The sequence below is a fragment of the Neltuma alba genome, unplaced genomic scaffold (assembly GCF_004799145.2).
Source record: "Neltuma alba isolate B1F8T4 unplaced genomic scaffold, ASM479914v2 tig00012888_pilon, whole genome shotgun sequence".
NCBI lineage: Eukaryota > Viridiplantae > Streptophyta > Magnoliopsida > Fabales > Fabaceae > Neltuma > Neltuma alba.
In genome coordinates this window covers 1-15662 of record NW_021637262.1, presented here as the reverse complement: position 1 = coordinate 15662, position 15662 = coordinate 1, and the positions used below count along the sequence as shown (strand labels likewise).

Sequence of the window (15662 nt, the reverse complement as noted above, 5' to 3'; positions counted from 1 at the left end):
ATAGTCAATATGTAGCCCATTTGTCCAGCTCATCAATTTCATGTTGGTTCATCTACTAAACCATAAACTACCAAATTAATGTGATATCACTGTTAGTTAACGTAAAGGAATATTTAATTCATCACAAAAATGTTGGGCAAAGAATCTTTCCACTTTCCTTCCTCTCCATTTCTGTCCACCTCCCATCTCAACCATTAAGATTGCAAGTTTAACAGTTCAGATTTTATTTCTTAGACAATAATTTTATAAAATGATTTTAGTATTTTTTGAATTATTCAGGCTAAAATTTATTAGTTTTTATTTATTTATTTATTGAAAATTTAACAATTTATTTATAATTTTATAAATATGAAATCAAACTATTGAGATTTCAATCTTACAATTGAGATGAGAAGTGGATGGAAATGAAGGGAAAAGGAAGTGGAAATACTCCCTGCCCTTATAAGACAAATGATAAAAGTAATAACGCGTTGCAATCACTTTTCTCCTCTTCAAGTTCTAGCAAGGCTTCATACTGAAAATAGAAACAAGCATTTTATATTGATAGTCATTTCCTTTAACAATTCTCACTTTTTTAAGAACCTTTCAGAAGCAACTTGAGATCCTCTTCCATTACTCAACATTCACAACTTAAAAAAAAAAAAGAAAAGAAACAGAATAGACACCTAGTAAGAATACCCGTAGCATTTGCCATGTTTAACAATTTGAAGTAAAAACAACAGCAAGCAACAAAATACTACTCATGATTCCGAATTAGAATCTGAAGTGTGAAGGAGCTTGTTGCTTAAAGAAATTATGTTCATTTTATGCAGCTTTGCTATCACTAATATCTACAAAAAAAGAAATTTCATATAAACAAGAAAATCTATTAATGAATCAGTGCAAACATAAGGATATATATTTATTTATTTATTTATGATTTAAAATTCCAACAAAATAAGCATGACTATTGAAAGCTTGGAACCACCCTGATGTGTAGCACTTGCGTAACAAACAACTAAAGCTGATTTTTTATGATTTGAAATTCGGATAATCAAGCAAATCTTTCAATCTTAAACACATAGGCAAAAGAAAGAAAATTATGTTCATGACTTGAAACTTTAAAAAAGGAGTGAATATATACCTAACGACTATATGCAGAATGGATAGTGGGAAAACTCATGCCTTCATGAGTGAGAAGCTCACTTACTAATGCTACTCCATCATCTTTAGTGCTACTAAAAGGAATGTGAGAAATAAATGCACGATATTTTCCATTTTGTTTTTGGATCTTCTTGTTGAGCAAGGGACAGCCAATAACCCGTAGCAAACAAAGGGAATTGGGCAAACCCTCCTTTGGAAGGTGCTCGAGTTTAGGGCAGCCATGAATTCCCAATCCTTCCAAAGAGGATAAGTGGCAAAGACCTTTGTGTTCCAATGATCTAAGATTTGGGCAGTTATGGAACGAAAGACTAGTAATAGTAGGCGGAAGTAGTCCAATATCAGGAAGAGACTCATCATCTACCTCTCCAATCCCTAAGTGATGCAGTGAAGTAAGGCTACTCAGATGCCACCCCATTCGAGAGGCTACAAGTTTCGGGCATTCCAAGACGTCAAGATATTGGAGATTCGATGGTAAATCTTCCTCTGAAAATGATTCCACTTGTGGGCAACATCTTATTACTAGACATGTGAGAGAGGGAAAGAAAATACGCATCTTCTCTGGCAGTGATTTCAAATTCTTCAATTCATCGACGCAACACAATACTAGTTTGGGGGCTGAAAACCCTCCTTCAGGAAAATGGACAAATCTAGGACACTTTCGTATGTACAAGTCTGCTAGAAAAATCATTCCCCTCTGAAATGGATATCATTTCAAGATTATTACAGTCAATCAACTTCAATGATTGAAGCTTCGGGAATAAATCCAGAGGAAAAGACTTGAGAGAGTCACAACTCCCTCTTATCTCCATCTCAAGAATGAAGTTATGAAAATAGCACAGTGGGAATTCCAGGTGGGGACAATCAGAACACTTCAACTTTTCAAGGTTACAATTGGCAATGACACTCTCAATTTTGTCAGTTGATAATAAATTTTTGAAGCCTCCAGAAATGTCAAGGACTTTTAGAGATGATGGAAGACTTTCCAACTGCTCATTTCCGCAATTTCTTAGAACCAATTTATCTAGAGATGGATCCCGGGGAATGGAAGACAAAAGCTTCTCACAATTGGAAATTACTAGCATCCTTAGAGAAGGAAGTTGTTGAGGAAGTTGCCCTTTCAATTTGGGACAATTTTCTAAACTCAACTCTTGAAGATGAGGGAAAGTTAGTGACACAATTTCACACTTCCATTCCTCCCAACTCTTCATATCTCCAAACCTCAAGATTTCTAGGGATGAAGCATTAGAGCTACTCCCACAAAATTCTGGACCAATAGCTACTATATTATGAAACCCATAATTGACAACGACTTGAGAGATGGAAAGAGGCCAATTGATGGCAAGGATAAACAGTATTTGCAATGTTTTAGCTCTAGGGACACTAAAGCGGACAACGAATGATCTGCAAGCCAATTTGGAAACTCAATACCACCATAGTTGACAATTGATAGCTTTTTTAAATTTTTATGTAGTTGAAAGTTCTCCAACACGTCCTTATCATGTGGTGATTTTTTGTTATCCATACACCATTCTAATGTTAAGTCCTTTAGGTGTATCTTGCTTCTCAAATTGACCGCTAAAGCAATCGAGGAAGAAACCATATTCTGCAATCCTGAGATGGAAAATGATCCATGAAGATCAAGTCCTTCTAAATATTTGATGTTGGCCTCTCCAAATTTGTCTATAATAAATGATGACAGCACTTGAAGATTTTTCAATTTATCTAATTGCTTTGGCATCTCTCTCACTTGAGTTTCACGAAAATCAAGGTGACGTAGATTCATGAGTTTATGAAAATCCATTGGCAACTTTTCCAAAAGACAACAACGCCATAACTTTAGCGTTTGCAAATGATAAAGTTGGCATATTGAATCAGGTAGTTTCCTTATTTTAGTTCCTGATAAGTCCAAATAACGGAGATGTTTGAGGTTTCCTATTGAATCAGGTAACTGCATGATGACATGATCTGACAAAGATAAAACTCGCATGCAAGTGAACTTGGATGGCAAATTGTGAGTAAGCTTGCCAGATATAAAGTGAACAATGGAGTTACAGCTTGTACTTCTATGACCTTGCATAGACAGAGGCAAGAAAGTGCGCAATTTATTAGCCCTGTGTATAACCTCAAATTGTTTGAATGTATTAATAGTATTTCTCAAAAATGAAATATGGCGGGTCATTTCTGTCAAGTTATTTACATCATCTAACTCCAACCTATGGCAAAACTTTCCATATTCAACTTTTGCCATATCATTAATAAGATCATGCATGACGAAACGAGTCTCATCTACTGGTGATCGTTGAAAAAGTGACCTCAATAATAGGTCATGAAAGAATTGTTCTCCTACTTCTCTCGCATCTTTGCTCTGATGAGCACATGTCAGAAAATTTTCTGCCATCCATAGCTGAATTAAATGCTCCTTATCAAAATCATAATCTTTGGGAAATATTGAACAATAAGCAAAGCATCTTTTGAGATGAGAGGGGAGGTAGCAATAACTCAATCTCAAAGCAGGGAGAATCTTGCTATTGCTTTTGTCTTCCCATATCTCACTTTCCAAAATTTCATTCCATTGCTCACGAGACGATTCTGTGTATAAGAGACTCCCAATAGCTTTCAAAGCCAAAGGCAGCCCTTTGCATTTTTTACTGATTTTTCTACCAATTTCTTTAAGGTCAAAGTTTGCATAAAGATCATTTCCATTATGGAATGCGTATTTGCTAAATAATGACCAACTATCTCCTTCTAATAACGGCTTCAATTGAAGTATATCAGCAGAATGCATGGTTGAAGCAACTTTTCTATTGCGGGTGGTTAGAAGAATTTTGCTTCCTAGTGCCCCATGATTAAATGGTGATTGCAAGGCCTCCCATAGCATATAATTTTCATTCCACACGTCGTCTAAAACAAGGAGAAATCTCTTTTGAGTTAGTTGTTGTTTCAATTTAATTTGAAGCATATTTAAATCATTGGTATCATATTTATACCCAGTGATTGCCTCATAAATTGTTCGTGTTACCCTCAACACATCCAACTCATCAGAGACACACACCCAAACTTTGAGGTTGAATCCATCCATCACCCTTTTATCATTATATACGAGCTGGGCAAGAGTAGTTTTACCCAGACCACCCATACCCACTATAGAAATCACAGATAGTTGGTTGTTATACTTTTCTGACAGAAGCCATTCAATGATGGTTTCTCTGTCATCATCTCTACCATATATTCCGTCTTCATCCACTAAAGATGTAGTTGGCGGTCTATCTGGTATAGCAGTTCTCAATCCACCGCTACTATCACGTTCATTCAATCTTAATATGTCCCTTTGAGATGCAAGATATTCTAGATTTTCAAGGACGTTTTTCATCTTGTATTCAATTTCCTTCTCAAATGAACTAACAGGAGTACTAAAGAAGTTTCGTACCTTGCCAATAGCGGTGGTTCGACTCCTTTGTTCGGCTTCCAGCTTGCGCTTGCACATTTCATAATCAATCTCATCCAAGACATCCTCAGCATCGAACACGGCATCTTTAACCAAATCAATCCAGTCCTTCACCTTCGGATTAGTGATCTGCTTTTGCTCTGCATCGTCAACCACGGCATCGATGGATAACAGCACGATCTTCAACTTATTGAGCAATGTCTGGTTCAATTTTGGTTTGTTGAAGAAGTCCAGAACATCCCGAGAAGCCAGCCTATCAAAAGCTACCTGAAGAAAAGCAGAAAGAAAAGCACCGCCAACCAAAGCTCCCGCCATAGATGAAGATGTTGTGCTTGTGCAAACGCAAAACGAAAAAGAACGCGATGAAAATGCGAAAGTGGGGAAGGTTATTGCAGTGCAAGGAGCGTGTGACTTTGTGGCTTTTGTGAGTGGCTAGAAAATGGCAAAATGCGTTTACTTTTTATCATCCCGTCAACCACGCTACAAAACATCGATCAAAATGAAGACTTTCGAGTTCCCAGTTCATTCCATTACTGTATTTCTTTGACATTACGAAGTGTTTTGGACCACGTATTAGTCATTCCATTATCATCTTCATCCCGTCAACCACGCAAGAAAATATCCATCACAGCACGGACTTCAAAGCGACCGGGCCTTGTGCTTTACGATTTAATGGAGATTCCGCATCTTTCATGCGCTGAAATTATATATTTTTATTATAAACATTTATGTAAACAAAAACTAATGCAGTTTTTAATCTTGAACTTTGACTTCATTGAAGATTAAAAAGAATATTAACCTTTATTTTCTTTTTATTAATGAAATGAGTGGTTGATACCCTACTTCTTATATAAATAAATGTTAAATATGAGATATTGTAGTTCTGAAAATTTTTTTTTATAAAAGTGTTATTTTTCACTTTAAAAATTCTAGGTGAGTTTAATTTCAAAGACTTGCGACATCGTCCTGGACAAGGTCAGGGAACAGGGTTGCAACTCATCTTTCGATGTAGATATCAAGTAAGGTCGTGGCCTGTTCATGTGCTCCCCTAACTGCTTATAGGAGTTTTACTCATTATTTTTATATATGAATTTATGTATAAAAACATTATGATTCAATTTGATATATCTTTCCGTGAATTATTCGTAAATATTTATTTTTTTTTTTGGAAAAAAAGAGTTACACAGATCTCTCTTGCTTGAAAAATAAATTATAATATTTTTAACTTATGTATAATGTCATTTCGAATAAATATTACTCCTCCGGTCTTTAATATAGATACAAATTGAAGAGTTGATGCTGATCTTATATGTAAGACTTATTTCACGAGTTTATCAATCTTTTTACTAAATTAATCTTGTTAATGTCTCCCCAATAATAATCAAGTAGGAAAGGAAGGGGAAATTAAGGAAGATTCTTAAAGTATTTTTTAAAAAGTCATATTAATTAATTTAATTAACAACCCTAATCTACTGTAATTAGTTAATTAGGATTCACATTAAGTACCGCAGGACTATACAGTGATTAGTTGGTTAATCAAATTCATGACTTTGTGCATTTAGACTGTGTACTAATTATTTTTGTGCTCAAGGTCAAAATGAAGACTTTATTGTGCGGAAAAAAATCGATCAAAATGAAGATTGCGTTTAGACTGCGGCAAAATATCGATCAAAATGAAGACTTTTAGGTTCCAGTTCTAACATCTCACTTCTGGCAACCAAAAAGAAAAAAAGAAAAAAAAAAGGAACATCTAATTACCAAATTTATTCATTTCATTGTTTAATTTCGTTGACATTATGTGTTTAGACTATGCATTAATTATTATTGTGCTCAACGCCTAAACCACCATGCATTGTGATAGACAACTCAATGGAGAGTCATAACATCTTATAAGCTAAAATTACATATTTTCATGCGAACATATAAGTTTGGTTATCTATATCTGTATCAAGTTTCAGTTTAATTTCTTAAAATTTTTTAAAATAATTTTTCAATTCCTTAATATTAACATGATTAGTTTTGTTTAAAAAATGTTGACTCAATAAATTTAATCAGCAAATTGAAATTATGACTTTGCAGTTAAATACTGTCATACTAGTCTTTAATTTAAAATGTGTGATTTGAAAATTTTAAGTGAAAATTTTACTGAAATGTGTTATTAAATTTTTTTATTTGGTTGGCAAAAAAATATGTTTTATTTTATATTAATGAAATGAATATTTGATATTTCTTATATTAAATAAACGTCAAATATGAAGATATTGTGGTTAAGAAGTAGTGCAATTGTAATTCATTTTCAAAGCAAAAAAAGTCATTGTGGGGGAAAAAAGAAAAAAGATTTCAATGAAGGGTAGTTAGACAAGCCATTCAGGTCCAATAAGGCTTGTTCTTATTTGGATATCTTAAACTACGAACCAAGAGCAAACAATAAAGAGCGCCTAATTATTACTTTCAAAAAAGGAGGCCATTGTGGTCCCAAGTAAATTCCTAATTATAACAAAAAAAATTTTAAAATCCACTAGGACTATCATGAGATGGGAAAAGACAATAGAACAGAAAACTCTAATAATCAAAATCTGATTTTTTTTTTGGGGCTTATGTTGGAATTTTATCACTTCACAGAAAATAAAATAAGTTGAAGTCTCCATCTTACACATTGTCAAAACTGTTATTTCCTTTTAAACTTTTCAAAGTTTAACAACTCCCCCGTCTTGTTCCCAAGAAAGTATGATAATGCTCCTAACAAGGAGGAATGCATACCCAAATACAATACAATATAATTCTCACAGTCATGGCCGTAAACCAGAATCAGTAAATGCTAGTATAGATTTTTACCCATCGGTTGACTTAGTTGAATGAGAATTTAGGCGGATGGTGGGTGAAGTTTCTTAAAGCTAAATGGTTTAAAACAACCACTTACTCTACTTTGAATAAATCACTTGGTTTATTCATACCATAGTCTTCAAGAAATCTGCTAGAATCGCATGTCTATATACAAAGTTGAATGCTGTGAATATCGCACTTCTATTAGAGTTTCTCAGCGAAGTTGAAATCGATTAAATATTGTTTTCCAAATAAAGTTCTTCTGACAAAGGATTTAAACAAGAAAACTGCTTAATAAGGTGAGAAAATCACTCACCATGAAAAAATTTGGACACAAATTTCAAAGTCTTGTATTCATTTCTCAAGTATAAAACAAGAGAATCTCTATCCACGGTAAGTAACCACAGTTTAATGAAGAAGGGAATCAAGTTTTTACAATCCGAAACCATGACACCAGTAAACTATCTACAGCAGTGATGCCATTACATCCTAGTGCAACCCCAAACAGCTAGAATTTTACTCAAGAAAGAAGGGAAGTTATTGTCTTACAATATCTGCTAAAAAACTCAACTTTTAAAAGACTAACAAAATCTCAGAATGTGAGGAAGATAGGTTTTGAGCAGCACTAAAAGCACACCACCTTCTTGGCAATCAATTTCATGGGAGTTGTACTTATGAATGAACATTGAGCAGTTGGATGTGCTACTTTGCTTCTGATATTAAAAGGGAAAAAGTGGTGGCCTTCCTTAGCAATTGGACAACATGAGGAGAAGAGTCTCTCATGTTCAGTGGACACAATATAAGAGCCTGTCAAAGAAAAGAAAAGCGAATCAGTCTCTATTTGCATAATGCCCTCAGGACTTGTTCATAGGGATTTCACAATGCAAGGAATTTAAAATGCAGTAAGTTCATTCCATGGATTCTTTATATAATGTTTTCATAACTAACAAGTGAGCTTTAAGTTATCAAAATTTTTCACATTTTACATGCTTCCAATCCATGGACTTCGAAAATAAATTATTACCATTCCCTATCTTTCCAACACATATACTGATAGGGCCCATTCTACAAAAGCTGATAAATCAAGAAAATATAACAATCGAACGAAGCAAGTGAGGGGAAATCCTGAGATTTTTATTAATACAGTACTGAAATATGAACCAAATTACAAAATAAGAATCGAATGCTAGTTCCGCTCAAAATCCTAATCCCCTAATAAGCTTACAAATCAAAATATAAAATAAACAACCAAGCTACAGCAAGGTCCTCACTGGTGTTCGAGAGGCCAATCCCTTCCTAAAGCCAACACTCTCCAAAATTACAAACCCCCCCCCCCCAAAAAAACACAGCCGAGTCAAAATATAGGCAGCAGTAATAAAAGGACAAAAGTAGCCCTGAAGTTAGACTAAGTCCACCGCCATTCTACTGTTTCATTTATCTGACCTGGTTGTCCCCTTGACTTTCCTTTTATAGGTCTGTTTAAAACCAGCGGCTATATCAGATACTCAAGAACTGCACAAATTCCCACAGGGATATGCTTTAGATCTGGATTTCGTAAGAAAAATGTTATGTTGATTTGAACTTGTACAAATATCGACTTAATGGTATGCTTGAATCAAGAAGAATGAAGGAAAAAGTCAGATTTGAGTTAGATTTGAAGTTGGGAAAATATTTAAATCGAATTTTCTCTCCCATTCTCCTCAATCCAAATACGCCCTTTTCACGATTCTTTTCTTAAGACACTCCAGTCCAAGCCTACCAAATATTGGATATGTGACGCATATGTCCAAGTTGCAAGAATTAGCAGTACAGGACTCCTATTTACATACCATCTATGGACTTTCTTAAAAAGGGGTTGAGATATGTCGAGTCCTGTGCTTTGAGATTCTTGGAAAAACTCATTAGCCACTTTTTTTAGTGTTGTGTCTGATGGCTTCTTGAGTCCAGTTTGAGCAATTATGTCCTCTGCATATTCTTCTGTTGAATGAAGAACCCACCTTTCACTGTAAAGTAAACATGCCACTGGCAATCAATAAGTTATAGATTAATGGAAAATGATGGAAGATTAAACAAATACCTATGAGTAGAACGGCCTGGCTTGCTGCTCTCGCAATGAGCCCACCTTAAAGTGCTAGAATTCTCAATGAAGAAGCCTTTGAAGAGTATCTGAAAAATTTAAACCATCAATTGAATTTGTTTCACAGAAGACTATGTTTCAGTATACATTTAAAAGACCTAGTCAAGCCATTATTTTGTTTTAGTATCATTAACTACAATAATTACACGGACAGGTCCCGTCTTCCCTACCAAGTTCAATTTTCAATTTCGATAGCAAGCCACGTATACAGAAGGAAATAGAAAATGGCCAAGCCAAAACCAATCATGCAGTGAATAAGGAAATCAAACAAGCCATACTGATTTCATTCACTATTAATGATAACTTTAGAGGTGTATAGCTGCTATCATACTAAGGTTAGAGGTTCTGCAAAGGCCAGCATTACACTAAAACATGGCCTAACAGGAAGATCACCCAACTTTGGTGACAACGCTGGCATCAAATTCATATCTGCATTCATCGTAAAAGTCAATCTGCCACTATTGACCATAGAAATGCCACCGTAAGTATCATTTGACATAAACACCCACATTTTAGATGCTAAGTTTTCGCCTTTCAGAATACAAACACACACACATGACCAAGCTAATTACATCGATGCCCCTGGGGAAGATTTGAATATAAAATAGTCAAAACGTAGTCCATTTGTCCAGCTCATCAGTTTCATGTTGGTTCATCTACTACATCATAAACTATCAAATTAATCTGATATCATTATTAGTTAACATAAAGGAATTTTTAATTCATCACATGTGGGGTAAAGGGTCTCTTCACTTCCCTTCCCTTCTATTTCCATCTACTTCTCATTGCAACTATTAAGAATGAAAGTTTAACTGTTCAGATTTCATGTTTTAGAAAGTAATTTTTAGTATTTTTTGAATTATTCTAGCTAAAATTTAGTAGTTTTATTTTACTTTCTTTTTAAAATTTAACATTTTATTTATAATTTTATAAATATGAAACCTAAACCATTAAAATTTCAATCTTATGATCGAGATGAAAAGTGGAAGGGAAGGGAAGTGGAGACCCCCCTTACCCTATTTTATAAGACAAATGATAAAAGCAATAAAGTGCTGCAATCACTTTTCTCCTCTTCAATTTCTCATAAAACTTCATACTAAAAATAGAAACAAGCATTTTATATTGATAGTTATTTCCTTTGAAAATTCTTGGTTTTTAAGAACCTTTCAAAAGCAAGTTGAGATTTTCTTCCATTACTCAACGTTCAAAATTTTGAAAAAAGAAACATGAAACAGAATAGATACCTAATAAAAGTACCCGGAGCATTGGCCATGTTTAACAATGTGAAGTGAAAAAAACAGCCAACAGCAAAATAATACTCATGATTCCGAATTAGAATTTGAAGTGTAACGGAGGTTCTTGGTTAAAGAAATTATGTTCATTTTATGCACCTTTGCTATCTAACATCTACAAAAATAAAATTTCATATAAACAAGCAAATCTATAAATAAGTCAGTGCAAACATAAGGAGATATATATATTTATGATTTAGAATTCCAACAAAATAAAGCTGGGAACCACCATCATGTGCAGCACTTGTGCAACAAACAAATAAAGCTGAGTTTTTATGATTTGAAATTCAGATAATCTGGCAAATCTTTCAATCTTAAACGCATAGGCAAAAGAAAGAAAATTATGTTCATGACTTGAAACTTTAAAAAAGGAGTGAATACATACCTAACGAGTGAATGCGGAATGGATAGCATTAGTGGGAAAACTGATGCCTTCATGAGTGAGAAGGTCACTTAAAAATGCTACTCCATCATCATCAATGCTACAAAAAGGGATATGAGAAATAATTGCCCAATATTTTCCATTTTGTCTTTGGATCTTCTTTTTGAGCAAGGGACAGCCCATAATCAGTAGCATGCAAAGGGAATTAGGCAAACCCTCCTTTGGAAAGTGCTGGAGTTTAGGGCAGCCACGAAATCCCAATCCTTCCAAAGAGGATAAGTGGCAAAGACCTTTGTGTTCCAATGATCTAAGATTTGGGCAGTTATGGAATGAAAGACAAGTAATAGTAGGCGGAAGTAGTCCAATATCAGGAAGAGACTCGTCATCTGCATCTCCAATCCCTAAGTGAAGCAGCGAAGTAAGCCTACTCAGATGCCACCCCCTTCGAGAGGCTACAAGTTTCGGGCATTCCAAGACATCAAGATGTTGGAGATTTGATGGGAAACCTTCCTCTGAAAATGATTCCACTTGTGGGCAACATATTATTTCCAGATATATGAGAGAGGGAAAGAAAATGCGCATCTTCTCTGGTAGTGATTTCAAATTCTTCAATTCTTGGATGCAACACAATACCAGTTTGGGGGCCGAAAACCCTCCTTCAGGAAAACGTACAAATCTAGGACACTTTCGAATGTATAAGTTTGCAAGAGAAAAATGGTTCCCCTCTGAAACAGACATCATTTCAAGATTATTGCAGTCAATCAACTTCAATGATTGAAGCTTCGGGAATAAATCCAGAGGAAAAGACTTGAGAGAGTCACAGCTCCCTCTTATCTCCATTTCAAGAATGAAGTTATGAAAATAGCACAATGGGAATTCTAAGTGGGGAGAATCAGAACACTTCAACTCTTCGAGGTTACAATTGGCAATGACATTCTTAATTTTATCAACTGATAATAAATTTTTGAAGCCTCCAGAAATGTCAAGGACTTTTAGAGATGATGGAAGACTCTCCAACTGCTCATTTCCGCAATTTCTTAGAACCAATTTATCTAGAGATGGATCCTGGGGAATGGAAGACAAAAGCTTCTCACAATTGGAAATTACTAGCATCCTTAGAGAAGGAAGTTGTTGAGGAAGTTGCCCTTTCAATTTGGGACAATTTTCTATGCTCAACTCTTGAAGATGAGGGAAAGTTAGTGACACAAGTTCACACTTCCATTCCTCCCAGCTCTTCATATCTCCAAACCTCAAGATTTCTAGGGATGAAGCATTAGAGCTACTTCCACAAAATTCTGGACCAATAGCTACTATATTATGAAACCCTATAATTGACAGTGACTTGAGCGATGGAAAGAGGCCAATTGATGGCAAGGATACACAGTATTTGCAATGCCTTAGCTCTAGGGACACTAAATCGGACAACGAATGATCTGCAAGCCAATTTGGAAACTCAATACCACCGTAGTTGACAATTGATAGCTTTTTTAAATTTTTATGCGGTTGAAAGTTCTCCAGCACATCTTTATCATGTGGTGATTTTTCATTGTCTATGCACCATTCTAATGTTAACTCCTTTAGGTGTATCTTGCTTCTCAAATTGACCGCTAAAGCAGCCATGGAAGGAACCATATTCTGCAATCCCGAGATGGAAAGTGGTCCATGAAGATCAAGTCCTTCTAAATATTTGATGCTGGTCTCTCCAGATTTGTCTACAATGAATGATGACAGCACTTGAAGATTTTTCAATTTATCCAGTTGCTTTGGCATCTCTCTCACTTGAGTTTTACGAAAATCAAGGTGACGTAGATTCATGAGTTTATGAAAATCCATTGGCAACATTTCCAAAAGACAACAACGCCACAACTTTAGCGTTTGCAAATGATGAAGTTGGCATATTGAATCAGGTAGTTTCCTTATTTTAGTTCCTGATAAGTCCAAATAACGGAGATGTTTGAGGTTTCCTATTGAATCGGGTAACTGAATGATGACATGATCAGACAAAGATAAAACTCGCATGCAAGTGAACTTGGATGGCAAATTGTGAGTAAACTTTCCAGATATAAAGTGAAGAATGGAGTTACAGCTTGTACTTCTGTGACCTTGCATAGATAGAGGCAAGAAAGTGCGCAATTTTTTAGCCCTGTGTATAACCTCAAATCGTTCGAATGTATTAATAGTATTTCTCAAAAATGAAATATGGCGGGTCATTTCTGTCAAGTTATTTACATCATCTAACTCCAACCTATGGCAAAACTTTCCATATTCAACTTTTGCCATATCATTAATAAGATCATGCATGACGAAACGAGTGTTATCTACTAGTGACCGTTGAAAAAGTGACCTCAATAAAGGTCATGGAAAGAATTGTTCTCCTACTTCTCTCCCATCTTTGCTTTGATGAGCACATGTCAGAAAATTTTCTGCCATCCAAAGTTGAATTAAGTGCTCCTTATCAAAATCATAATCTTTGGGAAATATTGAACAATAAGCAAAGCATCTTTTGAGATGAGAGGGGAGGTAGCAATAACTCAGTCTCAAAGCAGGGAGAATCTTGCTATCACTTTTGTCCTCCCATATCTCACTTTCCAAAATTTCATTCCATTGCTCACGAGATGATTCTGTGTACAATAGACTCCCAATGGCTTTCAAAGCCAAAGGCAGCCCTTTGCATTTTTTACTGATTTTTCTACCAATTTCTTCAAAGTCGGAGTTTGCACAATGAACATTTCCATCATGGAATCCATATCTACTAAATAATGACCAACTATCTCCTTCTGATAACGGCTTCAATTGAAGTATATTAGCAGAACGCATGGTTGAAGCAACTTTTCCACTGCGGGTGGTTAGAAGAATTTTGCTTCCTAGAGCCCCATGATTAAATGGTGATTGCAAGGCCTCCCATAACATAAAATTTTCATTCCACACGTCGTCTAAAACAAGGAGAAACCTCTTTTGAGTTAGTTGTTGTTTCAATTTAATTTGAAGCATATTTAAATCATTGGTATCATCCTTAGATCCAGTGATTGCCTCATAAATTGTTTTTGTTACCCTCAACACATCCAACTCATCAGAGACACACACCCAAACTTTGAGGTTGAATCCATCCATCACCCTTCTATCATTATATACGAGCTGGGCAAGAGTAGTTTTACCCAGACCACCCATACCCACTATAGAAATCACAGATAGTTGGTTGTTATACTCTTCTGACAGAAGCCATTCAATGATGGTTTCTTTGTCATCATCTCTGCCATATGTTCCGGCTTCATCCACTAAAGATGTAGTTGGCAATCTATCTGGTATAGCAGTTCTCAATCCACCACGACTATCACGTTCATTCAATCTCAATATGTCCCTCTGAGATGCAAGATATTCCAGATTTTCAAGGACATTTTTCGTCCTGGATTCAATTTCCTTCTCAAATGAACTAACGGGAGTACTAAAGAAGTTTCGTACCTTGCCAATAGCACTGGTTCGACTCTTTTGTTCAGCTTCCAGCTTGCGCTTGCACAATTCATAATCAATCTCATCCAAGACATCCTCAGCATCGAACACGGCATCTTTAACCAAATCAATCCAGTCCTTCACCTTCGGATTAGTGATCTGCTTTTGCTCTGCATCGTCAACCACGGCATCGATGGATAACAGGACGAACTTCAACTTATTGAGCAATGCCTGGTTCAATTTTGGTTTGTTGAAGAAGTCCAGAACATCCCGAGAAGCCAGCCTATCAAAAGCCACCTGAAGAAAAGCAGAAAGAAAAGCACCGCCGACGAAAGCTCCCGCCATAGATGAAGATGTTGTGCTTGTGCAAATGAAAACCGAAAAAGAACGTGATGAAAATGCGAGAGTGGGAAAGGTTATTGCAATGGAAGGAGTGTGTGACTTTGTGGGTTTTGTGAGTGTGGCCAGAAAATGGCAAAATGCGTTCACTTTTTATCCTCCCGTCAACCACGCTACAAAATATCGATCAAAATGAAGACTTCGAGTTCCCAGTTCATTCCATTATTATACTTCTTTGACATTTCGAAGTGTTTTGGACTGCGTATTAATCATTTCATTATCATCTTCATCCCGTCAACCACGCAAGAAAATATCCATCACAGCACAGACTTGAAAGCGATCTTGCATTGTGCTTTACGATTCAATGGAGATTCCTCGCCTCATACCCTGAAATTATATCTTTATTATATAAATTTATGTAAAAAAATTTAATACAGTTTTTAATCTCGAAATTTAACTTCATTAAAGATTAAAGAGAATATTAACCTTTTATATTTTTTTATATAATGAAATGAGTGTTTGATACTTCTTATATAAGTAAATACTCCTCCAATCCTTAATATAGACATCTTTAACTAATTGATTAGATTAAAAAAATTAGGTAAGTTAGTTAATTATAAGAAATATAACATATTTTTCCTAAAATACCATAAT

General features: G+C 35.3%; 2 protein-coding genes across 4 annotated transcripts; both read right to left on the bottom strand.

Moving 5' to 3' along the window:
* Positions 1-1123: 1123 nt before the first annotated feature.
* On the bottom strand, positions 1124-4960 carry LOC114732196 (putative disease resistance RPP13-like protein 1). The gene is made up of 2 exons (XM_028919485.1): positions 2741-4960; positions 1124-1837 (listed from the first exon to the last, which is right to left on the bottom strand). Exons 1-2 carry the CDS (start codon positions 4901-4903, stop codon positions 1124-1126), a joined length of 2877 nt encoding a protein of 958 aa, XP_028775318.1. The 5' UTR covers positions 4904-4960.
* Positions 4961-7737: 2777 nt separating this feature from the next.
* Positions 7738-15002, bottom strand: LOC114732190 (putative disease resistance protein At3g14460). 3 transcript variants are annotated; one of them, XR_003738969.1, is made up of 5 exons: positions 14682-15002; positions 11226-11322; positions 9489-9577; positions 9241-9414; positions 7738-8218 (listed from the first exon to the last, which is right to left on the bottom strand). XR_003738969.1 is itself a non-coding variant. In XM_028919479.1 (4 exons), exon 1 carries the CDS (start codon positions 12852-12854, stop codon positions 11226-11228), a length of 1629 nt encoding a protein of 542 aa, XP_028775312.1. In that variant the 5' UTR covers positions 12855-12923; the 3' UTR covers positions 7738-8218; positions 9241-9433; positions 9489-9577. The 3 variants fall into 3 exon arrangements, 2 of the variants coding, with proteins under 2 accessions (XP_028775312.1, XP_028775310.1); XM_028919479.1 differs by lacking the exon at positions 14682-15002 and having other exon boundaries at positions 9241-9433; positions 11226-12923; XM_028919477.1 differs by lacking the exon at positions 14682-15002 and having other exon boundaries at positions 11226-12923.
* Positions 15003-15662: the final 660 nt, after the last annotated feature.

Bases quoted from the DNA above. Each gene is read 5' to 3' on its own strand.
- LOC114732196 (XM_028919485.1), bottom strand. From the start codon at position 4,903: ATGGCGGGAGCTTTGGTTGGCGGTGCTTTTCTTTCTGCTTTTCTTCAG. The intron at 1,838-2,740 runs GTTTCTTCCTCG...TATCCATTTCAG, and splicing joins TCTCAGGATTGCAGAATATG to AGGGGAATGATTTTTCTAGC.
- LOC114732190 (XM_028919479.1), bottom strand. From the start codon at position 12,854: ATGGTTCCTTCCATGGCTGCTTTAGCGGTCAATTTGAGAAGCAAGATA.